The sequence below is a fragment of the Monomorium pharaonis genome, chromosome 6 (genome assembly GCF_013373865.1).
Source record: "Monomorium pharaonis isolate MP-MQ-018 chromosome 6, ASM1337386v2, whole genome shotgun sequence".
In the NCBI taxonomy this organism is placed as follows: domain Eukaryota; kingdom Metazoa; phylum Arthropoda; class Insecta; order Hymenoptera; family Formicidae; genus Monomorium; species Monomorium pharaonis.
The window spans coordinates 3,355,014-3,381,043 of NC_050472.1; the positions used below are offsets into that span (position 1 = coordinate 3,355,014).

Here is a 26,030-nt window from a genome sequence, read left to right on the forward strand (position 1 = left end):
TGTGCTCACGTATGGTATCCGCCCGGTAATGCCCGGCCGGCGGTATCCGGTGGATGCATCTATCCGTTTTGTTTGCTTCGCACGCAGGCGGATTAGAGGCCCCGCGATACTGGGCTCTCGCGCTACACCTGTTATTGAATAATAACCACGTACGGCCGTTCCTCGATCGGGAATCCCTCGCCGATCAGCCTGGCATCGCGTTGAGGAAAAGAGAGAGAGAGAGAGACGCCTCGCACGAATCTACCGATCGGTCGTTAGGCAGAAAATCGCGGAGTACGCGGCGAGCTGCGAAAAGAAGTTCCTCGCGATTCCCGGCAACGTCGGTCGATCGTGGAACTTCGACGAGATTGGAAAAAAAAAATTTAGAACAAAAGCGAAAAAATAAACAGATTAAGGGAAATGCAGCAATAAAATATACAAAGACATGCCGAGTCTCTAATTTAGTGGTAATATGCGCGCTGCTATTGTCGAGGGACTCGCGCGTCGATGATTTTATACTCGGCGCCATAAATGAGGGCTGCATTCCGTGCGGATCAAAAGAAACGCGTGACAGCATCTTTATTAACTCTTGCCTCATCAATTATTACAAACCCCCGGGTGCGCCGCGTAATTTAGTTGTCGACTACCGTATGGGCTTCGCCCATAATACGATAGGGAGATCGGGATGGGATACCGTTGCTACGATATCCGTGAGACTCGCCGCGGGATTTAGAGATATAATTCATGAAATAATTATTTGCATTATTAATACGTTGGAGAATACATTGATTCATTAATTTCGGCTTTGTAAATCATTAACATTCAATGCGCCATTCGAACTAATCACAAAATCACATGCTATTTGATGTAAATATGATAATCGACCAAAAAATATATAGAATTATTATAATAGAATGTTAATTATTCTAACACGAGCCATTATATTCCCGAAGAGGGACAAGCTCTACGATAAACTGCTGGACTTTCCTTTTTCTTTTGCTTCACAGTGCATTGCGCTAATTCTCGATGTACACGATCGTATCGGCCTAAATCTTTTTACGTCCGATATCGTGCAAGATATCGTTACGATATCGGATAAAAATCATGCCTTCGGCCACAGTGCGAAGTTCGCTTATCTGCGAGTCGATAACTAATGCAAACCATTATTTACGATTACCGCCGCGGAGAACTGTGATCTGATAAACACGGGGGACACGATGCAAATTGTACGGATCACGGGGCGCTTCTACCGCGTCGGTGCTTAGGCGTTCGAGGGTGGCTCGTTCGTAAAATCACGTAGCGTAAACAGCGCGTTGCAGCGCGAGCGTGTGATGCGGAATGCGCCGCGACGCGCGATGCGGGCCCGGGACGGACGGGCGCAGGAAGGAAGTTCGCCTTCTCGTGTTTGACCGGACACGACTGCCGGCGAGATATCGCGAGAGATATATGCCTACGCTCCGGGTCGGCGCGACGCGCGGAAGATGCCGGCTCAAAGCCGCCGCGCGACGGTGCATCATCGCCGCGAGCGCGATGCATTGTGCATCTCGTGCCGACGAGGGAAAGAAGAAGAAAAGAGAGAGAGAGAGAGAGAGAGAGAGAGAGAGAGGGAAACGAGAAGGTGGAGGAGAGGAAAAGGGAAACCGTCTCATCTTCTCTTTTTCTCAACTCGTTGCACGACTTTTGTGTATGCGACTCGATTGCCCTTCTTCGCCGCGAATTCCGAGCCTCCGTGCCTCGCACGAGCATTAATCAATTAACTCTGCTGCAACCTAACGTATTTTGTTTTATAAAACGTACGTGCCAATGTGAAATTTAGAAGAAAAACTCTTCGAGATTATATTTCTCGTCGTTAATGTCGATCGCGAGCTTCGATAAGACGATTACTTATCTGCACCTTATATGAATGAACGTGCGAAATGCAATCGTGCAGAGCTGCCTTCAAACTAAACTGAACTCGATCAAACGTCGGCACCGTAATAGCGATTATTGAGACATTGCATCTGCTCGTCTTAAAGCGTTTAACGACGCTGATCTCGATTCGCTTTATTTCTATCTACACGCTGGGCCAGAGGATGTTGAAATGAGTAAGAAACGTATTGAGGATTTACGAGCCGCGATGGGCAGACCTTGATATACGCGAGATACGGTAATAAATGATTAACCCGAGGAAGATGCGGTTTATCACGCCACTACCGGAACGTCGAGTACGGAACTTCCAAATATGAATCATAAATTCTACGCCAAGTTGCGCGATCGCACATGTGCACATTGAATTGAAAAATTGTTTTATAATGTATCTCATATGTATGCACAAAGGAAGTATTTTCTCTTGGAATTTATCCTTAAAATTATGACGATGCTTTTAATAAAATTTAATAAAATTATTTTACATCATAAAATTTTAACTAAATTTTACTGCATTTTATTAAAAGTATAGTAAAATTCTTCAAAATCTATGTTGTTCCATGATTACCATGAGTTTGAGGATAAATTTAAAAGAAAATTTTCTTCGGATATATGCCTGATGATTTCGATATTTTTTTCTGGCTAACAAAACCTTCATAAATTGGTAGATTGGATTCTTCATTCACATATGGTAGTAACATTTTTCTCCTTAAGAAGTCTCGCCTAAAAATATCTGCGACTAATCACGAACCCTTCCTTGATCTTTATTATAGCAAATTGCACGTCAGTCTAAATATACGATAAAAATAAGCGTTACAAAACGTTATGGTAAATATTACCAACATGGCGGAACAAGATTGCGATAAACACGAGAAGTGTGATTGTAACGAGAAGACGAGCACGTGTGACGATAAACATTACACGACGATGACGTTATAAAGGTATAAACAAATGTGCAACGATAAAGAACAAAGACGGCTCACTTCTCGCGATAGAAGCGAATAAAACGAATGAAACGAAACCATCCTTGTTATGATAGAAATGTTAAGATATCTATCAAACGATAATTAGGCCAAGTGGACTTTGACGTCAATGGCTACCCGCTGTAATCCTAAAACGCGATCTTCTCGTTACAACCGTCAATAATTCTCGCTGCAACTGGAGCTGTCCCGAAGCCGACGATGCAAGGTCCGCTCGCGAGTACAACGCCGTCATTGTTACACGCGCTTTTTCCCTCCCCCTCGAGCGCCTATTCCGCGTACGTATAACCCGAAGCGGCACGTCGAACGAAAAATTTTATCTCGACTGGGAAGCGCGAGTATCGCGCGAGTCGTTTCGCTCGAAAGGGTACAAAGGCAATCTCGCTTAGGCGAGGCACCACCATCGCGAAGGATCATCGCAGGAACGAGCAGGGAATGAGACGCGTCTTCAGACCTTTGATCCGCGTGCATGCGTGCGTGCCTGCGTGCTGCGAGCTCTCTCTCTCTCTCTCTCTCTCTCTCTCTCTCTCTCTCTCTCGCGCGCGCGCGCGCGCGTTTAAGTAAACCTGCGCGATGAGTTACAGCGCACGAAAATAAGAGCAAATAAGGGTAGGCGCGCGAGAGGCAACTTCCTCGACGGGGAGCCAAAGGGGGTTGGCAGGTATCTTGTTGTAAATTACTCTTATCATGCGCGTCTCGCGCGGTTGACGTCCTGACGGCCGGAATGGTAAGGAACGCGGCGCCGCCGCTGGATTGAAATGTCCCTTACGTTTCTTTATCGCGGCTATACGACGACCTGCGTAAATTCCGGTCGATGCAATCCCGATGGTATCTCTCGAGACGCGAGGGATGTGATCTTCCACACTGTGCGTACGCCTCTTGCGAGTTTTGTTTGGGAATAAAGACAGAAACGCATACATTATGTCAGAATGCGCTCCAGCGTATATTTCATTTTATTATATGTCTCGCGCTCGTTTTCGCTCGCTCGAAAAAAAATTAATCGCATTTATAGAACTGTATCGCGTTACGACACACGGTTGCATTTGCATATATGATAATTACATGATTTTGTGTTCGGAAGGACGCAATGCTATTCCCCGTCTAATTAAATGTAATCCCCCTGACGAAAGTGATTAGGTCGAGAGAATGCCTTCGTGATTGTCGTATTAAAGTCGTCTTATTTCTACGTGAAGGTAAACGGGAGTTGTTGGCACACTGCGAGTGACATTAATCTGCTTGAGCGGCGCCGATATGTCACTATAAGCTTAGCGTACCCCTATGAAATTACGTAATGATTTTTATGGGGCGGCTCGGTGAGAGAAAACCTTTTTCTTCTATCATAAACATAAGTATATGGAAAATTCTCAATGTTATCATTTTAATCATGTTATTTGTATAGAAATAATACGTTATTTAATTTGGAATTAAATCCAAATTAATATATTATGTACAGAATCGTTTTAATAAACAAATTTTTAGTATAATGGTAAATTATTTTCATTATTCCAATCCCTAATAGACTTTAATAGTTTTCACGCCTAAAACACGATATAACAAATAAGGAACATTTTCTTTTTTTAAATAGACGGTGTTAAATAGATTTAGCATTTCTATGCGTTTTGTGTCACTATGGAAAAAGATTTTTATTCGAAATGTCAATGAAATTATATACGACCACATCGACAGAAGCGTCACTTCTCGATGACCGAGCTACGCTGGTGTGCTCTTGTACACTCACCCCGACGCACTTTTCCATGCATGATTACCAATTTTCACGCATACACGCCTCAAATTTGCGCAGAGGGACTGCGAGCAAAATCGCTAATCTACGACACATTGAAATTAAATTTTCACGCTGCAATAAAAAGAAAAAAATCCTCAAATATCTTTACGAGCGCGATGACACAATGGAACCCTTCTTATAGATAATCTAACTATGCTAGTTATTTTTTAAGTATATCAGAAATTTATATAGAAAAAAGTAATAAACTGAAAACTTGATTTTAAACTTTAAACTTGATTAACACGAACGATTAAAACGTGAAAAAAAATCGTGATTTAAACGTGACGGTAGGATTATTCAGGATATTGCGTGTATCCAAGCGAGAAATTGAATAAATATCAGACGACGACGACGACGACGAAGATGACGATGATTAAAATGTGCGTTCTAGCGCGCGTCAACGCCGAGATCTACCACCGAGGCCACCCTGCGAGCGGGCGAGCGTTTCCAGCGCGCGATTACGGGATCATCGCGGGAGAGCATCGGGGCCGGTTTAAGCACCCATCACTTTTTGCACCATCTCCGGGATGTGCGCCGAACTCGGCGAGACGCACTGAAAGCAACTCGTAACTTCGCGGCGCGCCGGTGTCACCGGAGTACGCGAATCGTGCCTGCCGTATTAAAATTGATTAATCTCGCGCTCGGGTAATCGAGCTTGATTATTGGACGTCACCGCGCTGATGTTTATTCATGCGAGTAGTAATTTACCGTGTCAATCTACACTCGGTCAATTGGTACATTTTAGAGGGAGAAGCGCGTTTAACACGGAGATATAATTAGAGAGATGTCTTGAAACAATCAATAAATTTACTGCGTTCGCAGGAAAAAGATGATAGAATAGTTGAAAATTTTATAGAGAGTGCGTGCGCATTGAAAGATATCGATTCTATACTGCTGAGAAAAGCGATTACGCAATTCACCTTTTTTTCTGGCAGTAACAATTAGCTTATTAAAAACAAAACACTTTTTGTAAAGATAATCGTTACTTAAAAAGGAAATACTAGCAAAATCTCTAGAAAAAAAATTTTTTTAATTATATAAAGCGAGACAAATCAAGTTTTAACCTGTGAAAGTTAATGTCTTTCTTTTAGACGGGGAAAAAATGTTGGTTACAGTTTGATTTTTTCTTGCAAGACTGTTAGAATGGCAAACAGAAATATGCAAAGATAAAAGCGCGCAATATCAGCGGGTTTCTAACGTATGGAGGTGTCCCACTACATGATTCAATATTTGTGGTATTTATCAGTGTAAATGTTAACACGAAAGCGTTAGCGCAGGCTCTAAAATGCCTTTCTTATGAGATGCTTCCCTCGATTAGGCAAGTCTCCAAACACGAGGGATCCTCCTCCACGCTCGAGAATTTTCGTACCGACATTCTTTTCTAAGCGCGAATACACTAAGCACTCTCCTTAAACATACATGCAATTACTCTGTCGTATTTCCAACGCGTGCGGGCACAGATTTTAGATTTCGTGAGAAATGTTATCTCGATCAATAAGACGTTTATAGTTACAGAAACCGAGATCGGAATACAATATATATGTAGACTGGTTGCATAAGTGTTGCGATCTTCCCAAGCCTATCCTTCCTCGAACGTTGATTGCGATTTATTGCGTCGCTGTTTGTACCGCGCGAAACTTCGTGCGATGCACGGTTAATGAGCCACATCCGTGCTCTTCTAGTTCCTCTTCTCGTCGAAGGTCGAAGGTCGGGGAGTCTGATCGACGCGAGGAGGTAACCGGCTAAGGAGGAAACGGTTCCGCGTTCGCGAGCTCTGCGCGGACGGAAATTATAACGAATAACTAATGCGGCTGTCGACAAGCTCGCGCTGTAAAGTATATGCGACTGAGTAACTCGAGAGAATCGTAACGTCTTTGAAAAGCGAATGTTCCATCTTGCGCTTCAATTTTGCGCCTCATCGATCGGCCGATCTCGCCGATTAAAAGTAATCTCCTATTAATTGCGACGCGAGGCAGCTCGAGCTGAATGACGAATCAGGGGCGTGGAAACGCTTAATGATATTTATTACGACGATGCGAGTGATTAATCTGCTTTAGGAAATTAGTCAGAAAATCGCTACGCGTTGCTCTCGGTTTATATATGTGGCGGCCATTAGAGAGCGCGGGCTGTTATAAAATCAAATTTTTCCTTTCTGTTAATTAATCTTTTCGAAAGCATTTGGATTAAATCACAGAAATCAATAAAAGTATTTCCCTGTGTCGATTAACGTACAAATCGCTAACGTAAAAATGCACTTCCTTCCGCGGAAATAATCTGTTAATTGCTATTCAATTAAATGAAGGACAACGCTTGATCATCTCCACTCACCGTACTTGAGTCCTCGCCACTTGGTGGCCGGCTCGTGGTACCTGTAACTAGGAAGCACGATCCTGGGCGGCGGCTGCGACTGCGAAGGACAAGGCTTGTAAACGACCATGCACCGTACGCATTTCCGGTTCATGGGCGGAGCCGCCGGATATGCCGGTTGAATGTGCACGTAGGCCATGGGGGTGGCCGATTGCGCGGAATAATAATTCGTGTATCGTTTTCCCCGATCGTCGTACGCCGTTTCGCGTCGATCCGCTCGCTGAACCGCGGCCAATCCCGTCTCGCCGGTGCTTCCTCTGTGGCCCCGCGCATCCTTTCGTCGGTCCATGGATCGGTGCCTCCTCCTCGCGAAACCGTTGTGCGACGTCTTGCGACTGTCCTGCGAGAAAGCCGGCCGATGCCGCGGGACGGGGGCCCCGTTACGGGTCCCTCGATCCTGACTCGTCCATTCGAAGTTGCTCGTGACCATCAGGTCCTTCGAATCCTCGCCGCGTGTCACTTTGCGCCTCTTGTTGTCCGGCGGTATGACAGAATTCAAAAATTGAAAGGCACTCGCGCCATCCGAAGATTCTTTGCCATTACCTTCATTCTGAAGTCCGCTGTCGCTGCTGTTTAAATTCTTTGGGAGAATGTCCTGCAATCTATCATCTTTGTCGACCAAGAGATTCGTTTCCTGATCCTTATAATTGTTATTATTTTTGTCATTTCGTTCGTCATTGCTGTTAATTGACTTTTCGAGAATTTCTTTGCGACGAGCAGTGCTGCTGTTACGCCCTCGAAAATTCCGCGATCGGTTCGAAGCTCGCGCATACCAATCACGGCTCGTCGTCTCGCGTCTCTTCCTAGCAGGATCTCCACGATCCCGTTCTCCCGGCGAATTTTTATGATCGTGAATCTCCTCCGCGGGGCTCATCGCGGAAGATTGAACTCGCTTGCGATCCCCGCGAAAAAAAAGGAGCTGGTCCTCCTGCATTCCTGCAGCGAATCGCCGCGCGTCCCCTTCCGCGGTATTTCGTTCTAAGGATCCAAGTATCGTTGCTCGTCTTCTGGACGAGGACCGGGACGTTTCCACGGCTTCGTTCGGCCCTTCGACATCTCTATCGTGATCGATTACAGGTCGGGAAAATACAGGAGTAATTTCCCCTTTGATTTCCATAATCGCGCCCGCGGTCCGCGAGATATGCGAGAAATCGACGGATTTGTATTGATCATCCGATCCCGCATTCTTCTCGCCGATCTCGGGAATTCCTCCTCTTCGATCGCCTGACTTCGACGTCGACGCGCCGATCCTCGGAACGCGATGATTACCGACACTCCCCGAGTTCCGAATACGGCGGAGCATCCTCGATGTCGAGGAGCGAAGATAGTTATCGACTTTAATACTCGCCTCCCGCGATCTAGGAGCTCGCGTGCTCCGACCCACGACATCGAGCCCCGTTCCTCCCCGTCGAGCCTCTTTCGATTTTGATCTTGATCCCGTCCCTACTACGGGATCTTCCTCGAATCTATCGTTACGTAACGTCGAGGAAGTTACGACGTCGACCGTCGCTCGATCACTGTCCTTTTTATCACGCCGTCCTACCCGCTCGATGTATCTTCCCGGTTTATTCTCGCTTCCCGACGCTTGTCGACCCTCGACATTCGTGTGCGCGTTGATTCGTATAATTACAGAGTGTCGATCCTGTTTCGAGGATTCATCTGACGCCCCGCCGCCACCTTCGTTCGCGCGGAGATTCCATCGCGACGGTCCGTCATCGTCGATTTTCCGATCGCCGACGCCGATGATCGACGGCGACACGCGTCGCTTCTCATAGATCACGCCGGCTTCCTCCGACGTCTCCACGATCATCGATTCGTCGTCGCGTGAATGCAGTCGCGTGCTCCTCTTCCGTCGCCTGTCACCTCCGATCTCTCGCGGTTCGAAGACGATCCCGTCCGTCGAGGCATAACTCGTGCCTTCCCTCGTCGTCGATCGCTCGAGGACGGAGGGACCGTTGCTCCTCGTCGATTCGTCGAGTAGAATCGATGGCCTCGCGGGGCCGCCGCCTTCCGTCCGGATTGTCGACCCGCTCCACCATTGCAGATCACCCGACAGAAGAAGGGTACCTGCTCCGAGGGCCAGCACGCCCCAGACCCAGATTAATTTTCCGGGGTACATTTCTACCCCATAGTCAGAAGGGAGACCGTCTTGTCCCACAGGACACCTGTCGTGACGATCGCATATCCTCCCGAATGACGTACGGAAGTAAATTAAACGAGAATTCCAGAGAATATTCCAACTTGAATTGATAGACGTTAAGTTTCTTCGAGAAGGGTTTCCGATAGGTTCAAAACGTCGATTCAGATAATATCAATGATCAGCAATTTTTCGCATTGCTGCTATAAGGTTCACAGAGAGTGTCGAGACAGAGTGCGATTTTCGTGACGTTTAAAAAATTGTTCCTTACATAACTTCGACTTTTAAAGCTGGATGATACGGGATTAAAAGAACTGGAACGTTGGCACCGCCCAGAATGATTCTTGAATATTTTTCGTGCCGCAGTAACGACGTAACTTTTTTTTTTAACGTGACTTGCGGTACTTTTTTTTTTTAAATATTTCGTTTTAAACGTTACTCTTGATTTATATAAAGTATTATAATTTTGTACGCACCGCACACGTTCAATACGTCACATGTACCGTTATCTCTCACAGACAAAAAATTATTTTACGATCCGATTATGCTCAATTTGTTACAGTTAATAGTTTAAATTTTACGAGATAAGAGATTCAAGCAAACGAGGAGCTATAAATCATTTTCAGGATGTAAAAGCACTTTAGCAAACTAATTGAGTTTTGGTTTTAGAGAAAGTCGGTGACAATCTCGCGAAACATTCGATGAATCACTCACGGACAAGCACTCTTCTTTCTTGTTGACGTAATCCTTCCGCACCGATTTCATACCCAAAATAAGAATCTCCAAATTCCTTCCTCCGTACATCACACTTTCAAAGCCAGTTATAAATTAGAATCATAGCATCTTTTAATTACTTTGCGCCAAGCCCACTGATGAGATGTTAGCATAATATACAACATGATAGATAATTCGCTTAGGCGAAGGAATTCCTAACAAAATAGCTAAAGAAAATCACGGAGATCTCACGGAGCACAAGGAAACTATGCGTGAAATTTTCGTCGAGTATTCTCTGATGGACGATCTTGTAGTTCTGAGCGATTGTCTCACTTTACTTATATTTTGCGAACCTCGAGGAAGGACCGGAAGGCGAGCGCATGTGGAATCACGCAGAGGTGAACGTGTGTACCGACCTCGAGCGCGGTTCGCGAGACACTGGCTTGATACCATTACCATTAGCTTGGCTGTGGCTCTCTCTCTCTCTCTCTCTCTCTCTCTCTCTCTCTCTCTCTCTCTGTTTCGCTCTCTCTTCCCCACGCTTCTCACCGCTGCCTCTTCTTCATCTTCTTCCGCGCCGGCATTCATGTTTTCTCCCTCCTCTTTTTCCAGGAGGCGACCGAATCTTCGTGTTTACTATGCCGCGCACGTGGGTGTGCGGATATTCGAACGGTTTCGGAGCATTGATACCGGGCGAGCCCTCCTCATCGGACTTGAGAGTCCTTTGATACGCGCGTCGTATCGATGACGTTGCATTCACATTCGTTCGATGCCTCTACGATAACGTGAAATTTCACAAACGCGCAGATAACATTAGCAGAGGAGGGATCACTAGAATTATTGACTAAACTATTTTTAGCCCGCGTGTAAGCGCGCTACATTGCGAATGATCAACGAATGACCTCTTTGATATCAAATATTATTCGCAGTAACATTGCATAAAATTACTGAATGCACAAACGACAACGTTCTTCTCTTGTCACACGTCAGCTTTATCTAGACCTAATAGACCTACATCGATAAGAATAGCTCGTCTTGTTTTCTGCTCTTATGCCCCTCGAATATCTTACTTGATTTCGCATTTTCTGCTTGACAAATGTATGTTGAAAGTGCAACGATCAATTTTGCATGGAAATAAATTAAAAACAAGCGCGAGTTAGCGACTTTTAGAATATTTTGCATGCATATGTCCCGCGGAATGATTTAAATGACGGAAGTTGCGTGTTCATTGTCACGAAGAAAGACGATGTATTGTCGTAAGGAAACAATGCGCGATTTTAAGAATGGCGTACGTTCGCAATGGCGAAAAAAAAAAAGTAAAATGTCATGTCGCGGGACGATGACAGATGCCGGAAATTTATAATTCATTTGTCACGCGCGGACCCGGAGTTTAAAAGGCACTCACAAAGATCAAAGCGTTCCTTTTTACTCGGCTTAAACGCGAAGAAAAAGTTAACAAGTACTTAGGAAGGAGAATAAAAATTCTCGTAAAAGTTGTGACGCACACTCATGCTCGATGACCCATAGAGATCGAGTACATTTCAATCGCACGTCATTTTCCGCGTTATGCAATTTCGCCACGCTCGTATAGACTGAGAAACGTGACGTCTATTAGCATTGCCCTTTCAGCAATCTTCAACGGCAGACAACGACGGACGTATACGAATCGTATATAGACAGTAGTCAAAGACATTGCCAAGAAATTGTTTTTTAAACGCTTTTTACCTGTATGTTAAACAAGGAATATTCGCTTAACCAGAATAAATAACAAATGATATAAAATAAATAGATAATAAATGCAATCAAATTAAATTAATAAAAAATAGATTGAGATACATTCTATATAAAATAACTGATAGTATATAAAAATACGTTTATGGACTGCAGGTTACACGGATGATATCACGGTTAATTTAGCCAGATACGTAAGTTGACTATGAGAATGCAAGGGCCACCATGTGCGCGATATACGGAGCCTTTCCGGGACGCACATGCACGTGCCGTGCACCTGCTATTTTTCCCCGCACGCCGCGGATGATACAAAGCGACCGCTCTTCTTGTTAATTGAATGCCGGATAGCCGCGCGTCGTGCATACAAGTGCATCCCGGTGGGTGTTTCATCGTGGGCACGAGGAGTCTCATGAACTTATTACAGGTGGTCCCCTTCGATCATGCGTGTCCGTCGCGAGTGCAAGATTGTACCAAGCACGTGCCTTTGGAGAACAAGCCTCCACTCGCAAAGATTGATTTAATGTCGGTAATAGATTTTTAACGCGCGAAATCAAAATCAGAAATTATATGCTCTAATAGATCGGAGGATTTATAAATTGAAAAGCGCACTTACGAAGATTGGGTGTAGACGAAAGAATGTGATTTAAAGATTGAGATCTCCGAATAGAATAAAAATGACCGGGGGAATTTCTACGTGCGGAATGTCGCTCCCGTAAGCAGCTGGAATTTATTATCAGCGCCGACTTCTTAATTAAGATTAAGAAAGTTAATGTTGCCGCTCGATATTTTTACGCGCCCGACATCTCTCTCGCGCTACTTCCAAATCGTATCTGTTATTTATTGCGCAACTGTTAATAATTACGCGCTACCGCACCTGTATTTCTTTTTTTCATTCTTTCTTTCCTCGATCGCCGCCCGGATACTTGCCGGGGGTTTTTAGTTCGGACCACCTACGGTTCGCCGAACGCACGCGTTAATTCTCTCGTAGCTTCGTTTTATTATGCTCGCAATCACACGCACGCCCGACGCACGTTGCGCAACGATGTGTCGCGTTATTATGAGAAAGCTATTTTTATGGTGGATTAGAGAAAGGTATGCCGATCACACTGTGCTCTCTCTCTCTCACACGCGCGCGGGCGCATTGGAATCGTGAGTCGTGAAATTCACGGTGCCTTTATAGGACGGATTCCTTCGTGGGACTCGTGAGTCTGAGTACCTCAGAGTACGATGTCATCGATCTCAGTTTGTTCACGACAAACACGGCTCTCTTCTCACGGGGCCTGGCGTTAACAAGGCACCATGTTACGATACGTGTAAACGCACGAGCGACCAACCGACCGTTTGCGATCCTTGAGTGTGATGCACATTTCACAGATCACAGTCACGAGAATTCATTGACGAAATGCTCGATTAGACTTTCACTATAATGAATAATTTTAGACAAATTACTTCAGCGTTAAATTTGAATTTAGTTCGATCCAGTGCGATTATCGTTCACGGAAAGAACGATTTTGCTGGTGTCTAAAAATTTGGTCTAAAAAAAGTGTCTAAAACCTAGATACAGGCCTAAAAATAATATTGTCAGCAAGATAATTATACACAATCACTTGTTAGAATAACAAATCTCTTTTTTTGCAGTCTTACTTATTATATAATACTTAAGCGTCCTACATAATTATCTTAATAATCCAATAAAGGAAAAACATGTTTAGCATCGCCACTATGTTAAACGCCTTTAATGGTGATTCTGCAATATGTACGTTATAGATAAGGCGCAGCTTCTCGAGCGCGTGGCATTTATCTACGAAACATTGCTGCGTCACATATTCTTTCATAATAATTTCCGACAGGAAAAAAATCTATCTCCCCGCCGCGGCAGCGCCATGATTAATAATCCTCGCCATCAGCGAGACAGGAACATATATCTCTTCGTAATCATAATGACAAGTTCAGCGATCGTACTGACTATTCGAAAAAGATAACTCACTTGATATCGCAATTTCACTTTTCATTTTAGCTTGTGCTAAGATTATGTCGCACGCGACGCAACGGGTTCATTTAATTGATGCGTGCAACAATTAATAATAATAAAATAATAATTGCTAATGCTTAATTTTCATGTAAAACATCATGTTTTCACCTGCTACTTCACTGTCTCGCAACAATAAGTATTAAAAATTTACTCTGCATAGAAAAAAATGATTTCCTTAGAGTATCTAAAAATTTAGTTAAATACAAATCTAAAAATTTTGTCAGACCATTAAAATAATTATGAAAAAAAGGGAAATAATGCTACAAAAAATTTTGACATTATATCAGTCAGTTATGAGTCCCAATTAACCGACAACTATTTGTATATTATATAAATTACACAAATTTCATTTCTATTTTACTTGAAATATACGTTATTATATTTTAGCACGTGTTTTCCCGCGTACGCTGCGACGATAAATTACAGAAACAAGAAACAATTCATTGTGCACGCGGTTTACGTGGTTTACGATTCACTCGAGGAGAGGTCCGTGTAAGCATCCCGCGGACAAGACGTAAGGTCGCGTGAACGTGATTTTACGAGGCCGTCGTCGGTCCAGCAACGAGATGTACGCCGTGATGCACGAGCTCTGCCAGCTGACGATTCGAGAAGCCCCGCGATAAATCGCGTCCGTGATATGTGCGTCAGCGTCGTGTCGCTTTATCGGCGTCCAGGTGTGGCCACGGGTCCGCCACGCAAGCGTCGTTCCGATATAAATATAAATCCGGCTCATAAAACATGATGAGAGGCAACGACGCGATGATTGACGATCGGGCGCACCGGGGATTTACAGAGTTCCCCGCGCCGACGATTTCGACACCCGAGTCGACTTCCGGAATGCTCTTTCGGTAGAGATGACACGTGCATTCATATGCACTTTTCGAGCGGTCTCCATGAGACGGAACTGTTGGTAATAGAACGCGAGATTGCGCAACGAGGCATTCCTGCTTGGTTTCTTTGGATCTGGTTTCTCAGATGCCTTTTCTGCCTCGGAACACCGGAAGCCAGATATTTCTTTCGGACTCGTTTTGAATGAAGAACGATCTCGTCCCGTTTTTTATTTCATCTTAACGGGGAAATATACCTTCATATTTGCTCAAACTCTTTCGATCACGCACGCAAAACATAAAAATTATACGTAATTAAAACATTTCTAAACTAAGCTCTTCAAAGACATTTATATCGCGATAAAAATAGAGGCCAGAAGTATTGTAATTTCTGAAGAAGAATTATTAACGTTCACACATCGCGTGTGGAAATAGGAATAGCGTTTTGCTCTCTCGCAATTCCGCGGCAGCCTCATAAACGCGAGACGCACGAGAAAGAGCCGAGCGAATGGAAAACAATCGATTTTAGCTCGCGCGTGATTACCGGGAGGGACATCCGCGGAGGACCAGCGATGCCGGACCGATTGATTTAACGAAGGCATTATCGGAGCCGACGGAGGCGTGGCAGGCGTTAACTTTCGCTTTCGCACCCGCGAATTCATCGCGGTCGCTGTTGGTGATCGCGCGCGAGTAAATCGCGTCCACGTAATGAGGATCCACGAGGGAAAGATTTACGATTGAATTCATTGGCTTCGACCTCTCTAACGGGTCTCTCTCTCTCCCTCTCTCTCTCTCTTTCTCCGCCGGTTGTAACGGTCTTGCCTTCGTCTTCTCTTCTACTGGACGCGCGGATTCTCGTATTACAGCGGATGCATACGTTGCCATCTGACATCCTTATCTTCCTAACTGTCGTCGCGGGGAATATACAACCAATTTGCATTTGGCGACTTTTCGCGAGCGAGTGGACGACAAGAATTGTTAAATCCCCGCCGTGAAAAATCGCTGCTGGGGAATCGTGACGATTAGCTGCTATTGTACGAATGACAATTCCAATGCGACAAGACGACGTTTCACATTTGTCGGGATGACTTTTGGAAAAACCAGAGCGACGATCGAAATCTGACGAGATCTCTCAGAGAGCGGCGTTCCTCAGAAGAGTAAAGGTTTTACGTGGAGTTCGCGGCGATGGACACAGGTGGAGTACGTACGTGACGGCGATTCGTATCTACCAGACCGCGGCGACTACAGCTGCCTCGGATAGGATGCCGCGTTGGCACGTCCACTTTTATAGGATTCACTCGTCTCGCATATACAACTCGCTCGCCCGCTGTCCGCACTTCCGCGATTAGATCACCAACCTTTTTTTTTTTTTCACGATTTTCCATAGGTTTTCAATACGAGTCTCGCTCCGCGCGACACTCTTTACGCCTCCCTGCGGTTTTTCTTCCTCTCTTAAGAAAAATACCTGCGAGTAAAGATCGAGGCCGCAAGTGCGGAAAGTCGGCTGCGACTCGTACATGAGTCTGTTCATTGTGTCCCCCTCCCCCGCCTTTCCCGCCTCGCAAACCACCGGATTCACACGACCGTAGGGATGGAGGTCCTCCCGGGTTCTGAGAGGGCATTCATGAGAAGAGGGCCGATAATGCCGCGCCAGACGATACGTACGCGACCATACACGCGTGCACGCGTGTACACGAAGGCGGCACGAAGATTAGAGAACGTATGGGAGAAAAGGAGAGGCCTAATCGCGCAGGTAGCCGAGGACGCGAAGGCGTCCCGTTGCGAAGCGGCTAGGTGCTCGCGCCACGGGTGTCACAACTTCTCATACTTTTCCGCCGGACGCTACTTCCGGTCTACCGCCCACCAGGTGCAAAGCTAAGCGTGTATTTGCCGTTTTTGTAAAAATGGATGTACGAATTATAATCACCATGTCAGAAAAATAAATACTTGTAAATGATAATAAGTGATATTAAAAACAAGATCTTGTCTCGACCTCCTAAAAATGGTGTTTCTCGATTAATCGTGAAATAAACTTGTTTTAGCTAATGTCTTTATTTCGTAAAAATCGAACGAAAATACCCTGATTCCGCTATCCGACCGAGATTTATCACGGGAAAATCTTTTCCTTCCCTTTCGGAATTTTCTTCCCCGAGTTGTTTGCGCAAGCTGTTAGAGTTGCAATAAAATCCCAGAGTGTTATCATTGCGTGAAAAAATTTTCCTGCCGTTCGAGGCACGGTCCAGGAAATGGTTCGTCTACTACAATCTGATCTCGACGGTTGCCTCCGTGTGTTTTTCTTTTCGCTGTGAAGAGTACCGGTCCGACAATAAACAGGAACTTACGGCTCTTAACTCCGCGTTACAGCGACAGAAATTGTCGTGTCGCACTGTAATAAAAGCTCCGATATAAATTTAAGAGCAGCGTCGACGCGCCAAATCGCCTAATTTCGCAGAATTCGTCCGAGTGATAAATTTGCATCGCGCACACGAAGCCGCTAATAAGAACTTATTAATACATCCCGCGCTGTCCACATCGTTTCTCTCGTTTTCTCTCTACCACCTCTCCGTCTCCGTCCCTTTCTTGCTTCATTCGTTCGTCGCCCACGTGCATCTACATTCCCGCCGCACCGCCGCGTACAACCGAGCGATAATGCAAGTAATTACGCTCGGCCGAACGCCACCATTATTAACGGCGACGTTTGCATAAATCGACGATCGCGATAATCGGTTATGCCCCGTCCTTTGTGTCTTCGGGCGTCGGAACGTTTCCGGTCTCTTTCGCTCCGCAGCGGCTGTTATTACACCCCTATACGTGGGCGGACGAATAAAAACGCTCATTGACGAGATTACGGGAAAGCGGACGGTTCCCGACGCGTCCTTGGTTATTACGCAATGTTGAAATTCACTCCCGTTGCCGGCGATTATTCCTCAGGCCGTACGTGCTGATAAATTCCAAGATAATTTCGTTTTAACGGAAGGTATATTCGTGGGAAGAAGAAAAAAATCGCATTCTACATGTTTGTTTAGCATTTCGCTGGCGGTATAGAAACTTTCGGTATTCCGCGTTTAGCTCCATATTAAAATAACTTTAACTTGTCCCGGGGTATCTCTATCGACGGTTAAATCAGATTTTGGCTTTCACGGCTCATAGCGATGAGGCGATCGAAAAGCAAGATTTTAAGATACTATTTTTTGGAAGTATCCCCCTTTTTTCTGCCCGTCACGCCGGGTTACGCTCCCCTTTCGTTAACAAGCCGTCGATGATCACGAGTACCAAAGTCCGTATTAAATCAGTCCCGCTTTTTCATCAGGGAGGCTCTAAAGGCACGCATTTGACTCCATTACGAAGCGCCTAACACCCTAATGCCCCGCAGTCGTTCGCTAAATCATAACTCGGGAACAGTCTAATATCTCGTAAACACTGTCCACTCGATATCGAAAAATGCCAGTCGCCCAGATTTATCTGCGGCGAGCGTGATCGAGATAAAATATAGCCTGTTAGCGCAAGCTGACGCGCGTGCGTATGACTCTATTAGAGAACTTCCACACTTCCCTATTTCTTGCATGAAGAGTGCGAAACGTGTTCGCGCGGACTACCGTTCTGGAAAATATTTTTCTAAAGGAAATTCGCATCGTCGTAACAATTTCATAATTACAATATGATTACAAAAGATAGAATTATATGGTTTATGCGTATCGAGCTAGTAATAACCTTACTTAAAGATTGGATGAAATTAAAAAAAGGATTGAAAGATCTTTCACTTAAGATGAAATTTAAAAAAATATATAAAATATTATGTTATTAATAAGTAATAAAATAAATAGAGACATTATCAATAAAATCAAGCAAAACGAAAGTAAGATAAAAGTAAGATTCGAGAATTATTATCGAGATCAAGTAAGATAAAGCTGACTCGAACATCTCTCGATCAGGCTGCACATTTCCCCGCTTCCAGTTTGCGGCAGATTATCTCGATAATCTCTTTTCCTTAACCATAACAGCCTCGATCGCGATACTATCTCGCACATTATTATCCAGTTAGAAAGACACGCGGTTATCTTCGTGCTAACTCGATGACCAGCTCTTCGTCACCTGCCAGCCGGCACTTCGCTCCATGTTTGCTTATGCCGTCTACCACGAACGGGAGGAAGGATCCGCGAGTGTGTTGACACGTCCCGGTGCCTGGCTGGTGGCAGGATACCGTTGATGGGACAGGCTCCAACCTTCGGGGACTCATTGACGTAGCGGAAGGTTACCGCGAAACGGTGGGCAGGGGAACGTGCGCGCGCGGGGAAATGACTTAATATGAAGTTACAAGGACGTTATACGAGCGGTGGCCGGTGGCGATCGCTTGGACCACCCAGGAGGTGATTGCCGTGGAGAGGATCTATCTACAGTCCGCGCTGCCTTTCTTCCTATGTGCTTAATAGTGCCGGCTTCGCATACCGCATTCCTAGATAGTCCTGCGCCAGCAGGAAACTCTCGCTGGATCTCGCCCCGAGGATGTCTTTCGACGAAAAGAAAAAGAAGGAACGTAAGGAGGGAGAGAAAACCATCGGCCGCGGCGACGTTCATCGAAAACGAACGGTATTTCCTACTTAATGATCAATGTGAGACCATTAAACTGATCTCTATAGTTAGCCTCGACGTGGTTCCGTTCAAGTTTTTGTGCTCTTGCTACATAAATAATAGATAATAATTTACTATATAAGAAAGCAGATTTTGAATATAAGACTTTACTTAACAAGATTATTTCTCATTAATGAGGAAAATCCTAGCTCATCAATTTATTAAAATTTTACATATAATATGAGTAAAAAATAATTAACATCAATTTAAAAAGTAATAAAGAGTTTTAGAAAACATCAAACGTTCGTCTAAATCAGTGGTTTTCAACCTTTCTTTGACTAAGGGCCACTAGGATTTTTTCATTCGGTGCAGGGACCCCAAGGTTCAAAATAAACATTCCAAGAATGTAAAAATAAATTTTAATCATAACTTTTAGTTAACATTAAACTTAGAATAATATTTAAATATATTTTTATAATAGAGAACTTAATTGAAAATCAACGTGACTTTATTTTTCGGACCTTAATTTAGTTCTCGCGGACCCCTGGTAGTCCACGGACCACTAGTTGGGAACCCCTGGTCTAAATCCAAATAATTTCTAGCACAAAATATGATATATTCTTGTCATATATATTTGTTGATATATTTTGTGCTAGTATAAAATTTGTACGTTATGTATTTAATTCATTATTTGTCTTATAATTCTTATTTTTCCATGTCAAACACGTATTCATTATTCGCTCGACTCTCTCTTACTTCATCTTACTTTTGTCGCTTAAAAATAATTATCGTACACATAAACTTCGAAGAAAAAAAGATAATATAATTTTTCAATTGCCTTCACTGCTTTGTAAAATTACTTTTGGAAATGCGAGACCAATGATCGATACGTACGCGACGTATTCAATGCGTCCGTTATTAATTTACTACTTTGGCGCTAGCGTGTTAAACGGCCTATGTATATTAAATTCCGTTGCATAAATTTATGAAGGGAGCATACGTTCATTAGCCCCCCTCGACGACAAGCTGTGCACCTTCCTCGATCGTCGCGGTGCGGACGCCGCCGCGAAAATTCTGCCAACTCAAACTCGCCGATAAGTCAAAGAGGGGCAGGGCAATATAATACCACTCTTCATGTTTTATGTATGAGAACGAGATTACTTTGGTGCCACCCACTTGCCAAGTGCTACCACGAGCCGTAGCCCGAAAGTTGCGCTCTGGTTTGCCGGCGAGAAAAAGAATATCTACGAACAAGGCGCGAGAAACAATAACGATTGATTGCGAATCGGTACAACGCGATGAAACTCTAATATACATCGAGGAGCGTAATAAAAAAAAAATCTACGAGTTTTTAATATATGTGTTACAAATATTCAAAATTGTATAGAAATTTGAAGAAGTTGCATATTATGTAACTGATTTCCATTTGTATTCTACACAACATTGAATATTAATATAAATTCTTTTACTTAATTTAATTCTATTTTTAATATTAAATAAATTTTCTATTTAAATTTAATGTTAATAATAGTTAGCAACAATTTATGACAACCTGGCTAATAAAAATATCTAATTTATCTGCTAGCGGGCGTAATTATCGTCGATGTAACACGAAAATGTAGAAACTATCTAATCTGCAAATCGGACATTGTTAGTGAATTGCGCCGATAACGCTAGGGTGTTATAATCGGCTCGCCTCTAGAAATCGTCGTCGATAAATTACGCACGTTGTAAGACCCGTCGAAAATAGGGCGAAGGCGCGGTTGCTTACGCACACTTGGTGGCAATGATTACGAGGCGCGACGCGTGTATTTGCATATTATCGTCATATTTCTGGGGCTGCTCTAAATCTCGCGTCGCATCCCATTAAGGTGTCGACAGTGCGACGAGAGCAGAGAGAGAGAGAGAGAGAGAGAAAGGAACAAGAAGGCGGGGCGATGCAAGTCAAAGAGTTCGATCGGCGGAAGACGAAAAATGAAGAAATCAATCGCCCCCCATTCACCGGGCTGTTTTATCAACATTCCCATGTGAGCGACTTATGCGTGTGATTAATGAGAAAATCGGCATTCCTCGGTTTTGCATCATCGTGTTATGAGACGTGCATCGGCGCTGCCCCGGGCTGCTTATGAGCCATGTTCGTACAACTCGCGTGTCTACAAAACTACTGGACTTGAGGAAATAAACGGGCTCAATCGACTGGAAAATAGAGCTCTTTTCCTTATCCTCTAAATTCCTAATCTGATCTCTTCGTCGACATCACCATTCATCATATCAACCAGAACATTACATATATCGGATATAAAACGTATAAACAATAAGTAAAAATAAGTAAATTAAAATAAATGATCCCAAAATTAATTTATCCTCCGATTGCTGTCTGATGTGATAGAATAATTTCGTTCACATATCTATGTATGCCATTTATAAACAAATATTCCACAAGTGGTAATAAATCTCACTAGCGTAATATAAGGGTTATTTTAACTCGTCCGAGATGAAGGTAACTTAATCCTACTGCACAAATATAATTTACATATCGAATTATCGATTAAAATAAATCATTGCAGTTCGACAGCCTGGAGGAGATCACGAAGTAACAGCCATCATTTAATAATATTCATCCATAACACAATATTATTCTGCTTTTAATTGTTAATTGCCCCGCACCAATCTCCAGAAAAATTATATCGTTTTTTGGATCGCTTTTCAGCGCAAACATAAGCGTCGTGATTGCTCAATAGTCTCAGTGGTCAGCTAACCGGTAGAAATGGATAAAAGAAGGACTTGGTGCAAAGTTCTACGGCTACTCGACACACGCCTTTAGCCCGAAGCCAGAGTCTCGCATTACGCTCTCGCCGCAGCATACCGTGTCTTAGACACGCGTGGGCGAAATTATTTTCTCGTATAACGTCGGCGCGCGGTATGTTACCACCCTGTAAATTAACTATCGCTTGCCTTTGCATCGTGTGCCGAGTGCTGCAGTCCGAGCGTGGGCGACGCCAACCGATCGCATTATTATATTTTGCGATTGTAAATCAGACGAAACAACGTACCGCTAACATTTTCTTCGAGTTCGTGCACGATCCGCAGCATTAGTTCCGATCGTATTGCTCTTCGCGTCGCATCGCTTGTCATATAATTTTAAACAAGCACAGAAAGAGAATTGGCTAATTTTCAAGAATAATTCTTGCCGCGAGAATTTTATGCCAAATCTTTGGCTAATTTTGATCATTTAATTGAAGACATGAGCTTCATAAAAGTTTTCGATTCTAATTACTTTCCGGAAGACGTTAAAAAGATTGTACGATAGTTGTAGGACGCCTTGTATGGTGGGACTTAGATTCTCTTTCGCAGTTTTATAATGACGTATCATTATCTTGATTACATATAATGCATTGCCGACGCTTGAAGTGTGCGCACTCTAATTATCCTTAATTAGATAAAGCACGTTTAAAAGATCTACAAAGGTATTGTGCCAGCTAGAATTAAAAAAGTTACTTTTAATTCAAAGCAGATCAATTTAATGATAGTGAATTTTTGTTTTATACGATCCCTAAGGTGCTGCGTTATCTTTCTAATTGTAATTTCTAATTTTAATAAATCATTAAATCATATATGAAATTAATGACTTATTGAGAGAGAAAAAAATACCAAACACTCGTGACTGGATCAGAATTAAATTCAGAGAACTTTTTGTTTGTTCCTTTCATTCGGACGATCAATTCTTACTACAAGGCAAATACAAATTTAATACGTTAATGTTTGTGCAAAAGACGATTATAAGTAAGTTTATGAGTAACTCTTTACTTTAAATATATATATATGTATGCTACATAATTTATATATTATTATTGTAAATTAGATATATGTGTAATAAATAAATTTAAGTCAAAATCCTTTAAAAACACTACAGAAAATTCTATATTGCTACCTATCGACATATACTATATTACTTGTGTGAAATATGTGTGTTTTATCCCTTAACTTGAAATACTTTTTGCATTTGCGAGATCAACTATGATTTGTTTTATTAGCAAGTCTGACTCCCGCGCATGTAACATACGTTTAGTACTTATATATCATACTTGGCACCCGTAAAATATTACACAATATCAGATAATGACGCGCGGATCTACATGAAATTTATGGATTCAACGACATTAAATCAGGCGGATCGACGTTCCGGTACATTCATCGTTGTTCGATTCACGGTACTGGTTTCTATTTCCGTGGTGTTTTATTTTCCGCTCCGGCGTACGTGTACCTTTTGATTTATTACATTTATCGTATTATCAATCGATTTAATTATCGAATGACCAGCTCGAAATTTCACAATTTGCATTTTTAAAATATAAATCTGGTTGGAGCATTATATTTTGCTTCGCCAAGAGAGTCGAAACGATACGTAAAAGCTGCTCTTTGCATAATTAAAGTGTATACTTATAAAAATCCAGATCTAATTTAATGGTTTAACATAATTTCTCTGACAAAATCGAATCGCTAGAATTCCAAATAATTTTTGCACAACTAGATAAGTATCATACTTTGGAAATATTTTTCATTAATTTTACTTGTAAATTTCAATAGGTAAATATATATATTTTTAAGGTAGGAAAATTTATGGGGCATAATTTATAGTTAGTAGACACATAATTTTCTTAACATAGAGACGCGGTCTGTTCTTCGAACTTTCACGTAATCAAAATGAGAATTAAACGATCCTAATTTGCGCATATGATTTTCTTGTTAATGAAATTATCTCTAGTAAGCTATTCATTTACGAAGATAATAATATTACCGTAATGAGAATAACAAACGCGCCGACGGAATTACATTAACGCCAACAAGCATATTACGAGTCCGGCTGAAATCGCCTTAACGCGAAAGCAATAGTCGTTCAATAGAGTTTCTTCGTGTATAAACCTATTGAAAAAATGAAAATTACTCTGGCACAGATAGCGGCTCGTGGTTGATAGACTTATCTTAAATATTCCACAAAGTAATAATATTTAAACGGCCGATTCCCATAGCTATGTAAATGTATATCCTATAACAGTTAAATAAAACGCACAGAAAAGTAAAAACAGAGCCATAGTCAAACATTAACTAATTAATATGTCTACAAGGAGAAAAGAAAATTATAACTAAAGCGATGCGAAAAACGGCACAGATTACTTTCATTTCCCTGATTACATCTCTCATTACCAAAATCAAATTAATATTCTCTCAGCCTTTCGTCGATAAGTCATTATTAACTCATATTCACTTCTCAGTATATTATCCTATGTACATAATTAAAGAAAAGAAAAAGGAGTATTATGAGGCTATGATAAATGACAATAAGGATGATCCTGCGAATATGTAGAAAGTACTGAAAGAATTAGTTAAAGAGTCTCCCGGTCTCTTCCGTCTCTCTCCGTCTCTCCGGTCTCCCCCCGTCTCTCCGGGTCTCTCCCCGTCTCTCCCGGTCTCTCCCCGTCTCTACCCGTCTGTCCCCGTCACTCCCTATCTCTACCCGTCTCTCCCCGTCTCTCCCGGTCTCTCCGGGTCTCTCCTCGTCTCTCCCGGTCTTTCCTTGTCTCTCCCGGTCTCTACCCGTCTCTCCCGGTCTCTTCCCGTCTCTCCCTATCTCTACCCGTCTCTTCCCGTCTCTCCCCGTCTCTCCCGGTCTCTACCCGTCTCTCCCGGTCTCTCCCCGTCTCTCCCTATCTCTACCCGTCTCTTCCCGTCTCTCCCGGTCTCTCCCCGTCTCTCCCGATCTCTCCCCGTCTCTCCCAGTCACTACCCGTCTTTCCCCGTCTCTCCCGGTCTCTCCCCGTCTCTCCCGGTCTCTCCCGGTCTCTCCTCGTCTCTCCCGGTCTCTACCCGTCTCTCCCTATCTCTACCCGTCTCTTCCCGTCTCTCCTCGTCTCTCCCGGTCTCTCCGGGTCTCTCCCCGTCTCTCCTCGTCTCTCCCGGTCTCTCCCCGTCTCTCCCTATCTCTACCCGTCTCTTCCCGTCTCTCCCGGTCTCTCCCTGTCTCTCCCGATCTCTCCCCGTCTCTCCCAGTCACTACCCGTCTCTCCCCGTCTCTCCCCGTCTCTCCCGGTCTCTCCCCGTCTCTCCGGTCTCTCCCGGTCTCTCCTCGTCTCTCCCGGTCTCTACCCGTCTCTCCCCGTCTCTCCCCGTCTCTCCCGGTCTCTCCCAGTCCCTCCTGGTCTCTACTGGTAGATATGGGAGAAACGCAATTGAATAAATTGCAAGTAGCACAGAATCGGGCTATGCGAGTAATATTACAATGTAGATACACCAAAATAGAACATATGTTACAAGCGTTGCAATTTATGTCTATAAAACAAAGACTACACTATAATGTATGTATATTTATATTTAAGATTTTACATAACTTGGTGCAAAATTACTTAAGAGATAGACTAGAAGTAATTAGTAATGAAAATGGAAGAAAAACAAGACAGGAAGGGACTATCGCAATAAAATTAGAACTAAAAGTGCGCAAAAAAGCGTGTGTTACGAGGACGTAAAATTATACAATACCTTGCCAGCAGAAATTAGAAGTTGTGAAAGAATTGATGTATTTAAACGGATGTTAAAGAAGCATGTATGTAAATCTATTTAAAACATAATAGCTGAGAGAAAGCTAAATAAACTTCAATCAATCAATCAATACATAAACTTAAACTGTTACATCAATCTAATAGATGCGTAAACAGCATTTGCACTGATCGTTAAAAAAAACGATTCAGCCTGCAACGGCGGAATTACTGTAACGCGAGTAATCTTGTCGTCGATCAGTAGTTTACGGCAAAAAGCGATCAACACGCGTCCGTTCGTCGAATTATTAACCTCGCTGCGCCTTGAACGTCTATTACCCACGCTATCGAACTTATCTCTCATTAGCCACACCACGGCTCTTGCACGATAAACTGGCCAATCAGAGTAACAGATCGAATGCCATTCGCGGGGATGATGCCGATTTAGAAGCCAGTACCATCATCTCCCGCATCGT

General features: G+C 43.3%; 1 protein-coding gene across 3 annotated transcripts in view; it reads right to left on the bottom strand.

Annotated features, from left to right (window-relative positions):
* Positions 1-26,030, bottom strand: part of LOC105837358 (laminin subunit alpha-1) — a 143,174-nt gene that overhangs the window by 40,721 nt on the left and 76,423 nt on the right. Inside the window, exon 1 of one of the 3 annotated variants that reach the window (XM_036289108.1) lies at positions 6,976-24,438. The exons of the other annotated variants lie outside the window; for them this stretch is intronic. Within the exon in view, the coding sequence (XP_036145001.1) occupies positions 6,976-9,133 (2,158 nt within the window). The 5' untranslated portion in view covers positions 9,134-24,438. Of the gene's footprint in view, positions 1-6,975; positions 24,439-26,030 lie in introns of those variants that run through there. 3 annotated transcript variants of the gene reach the window in all.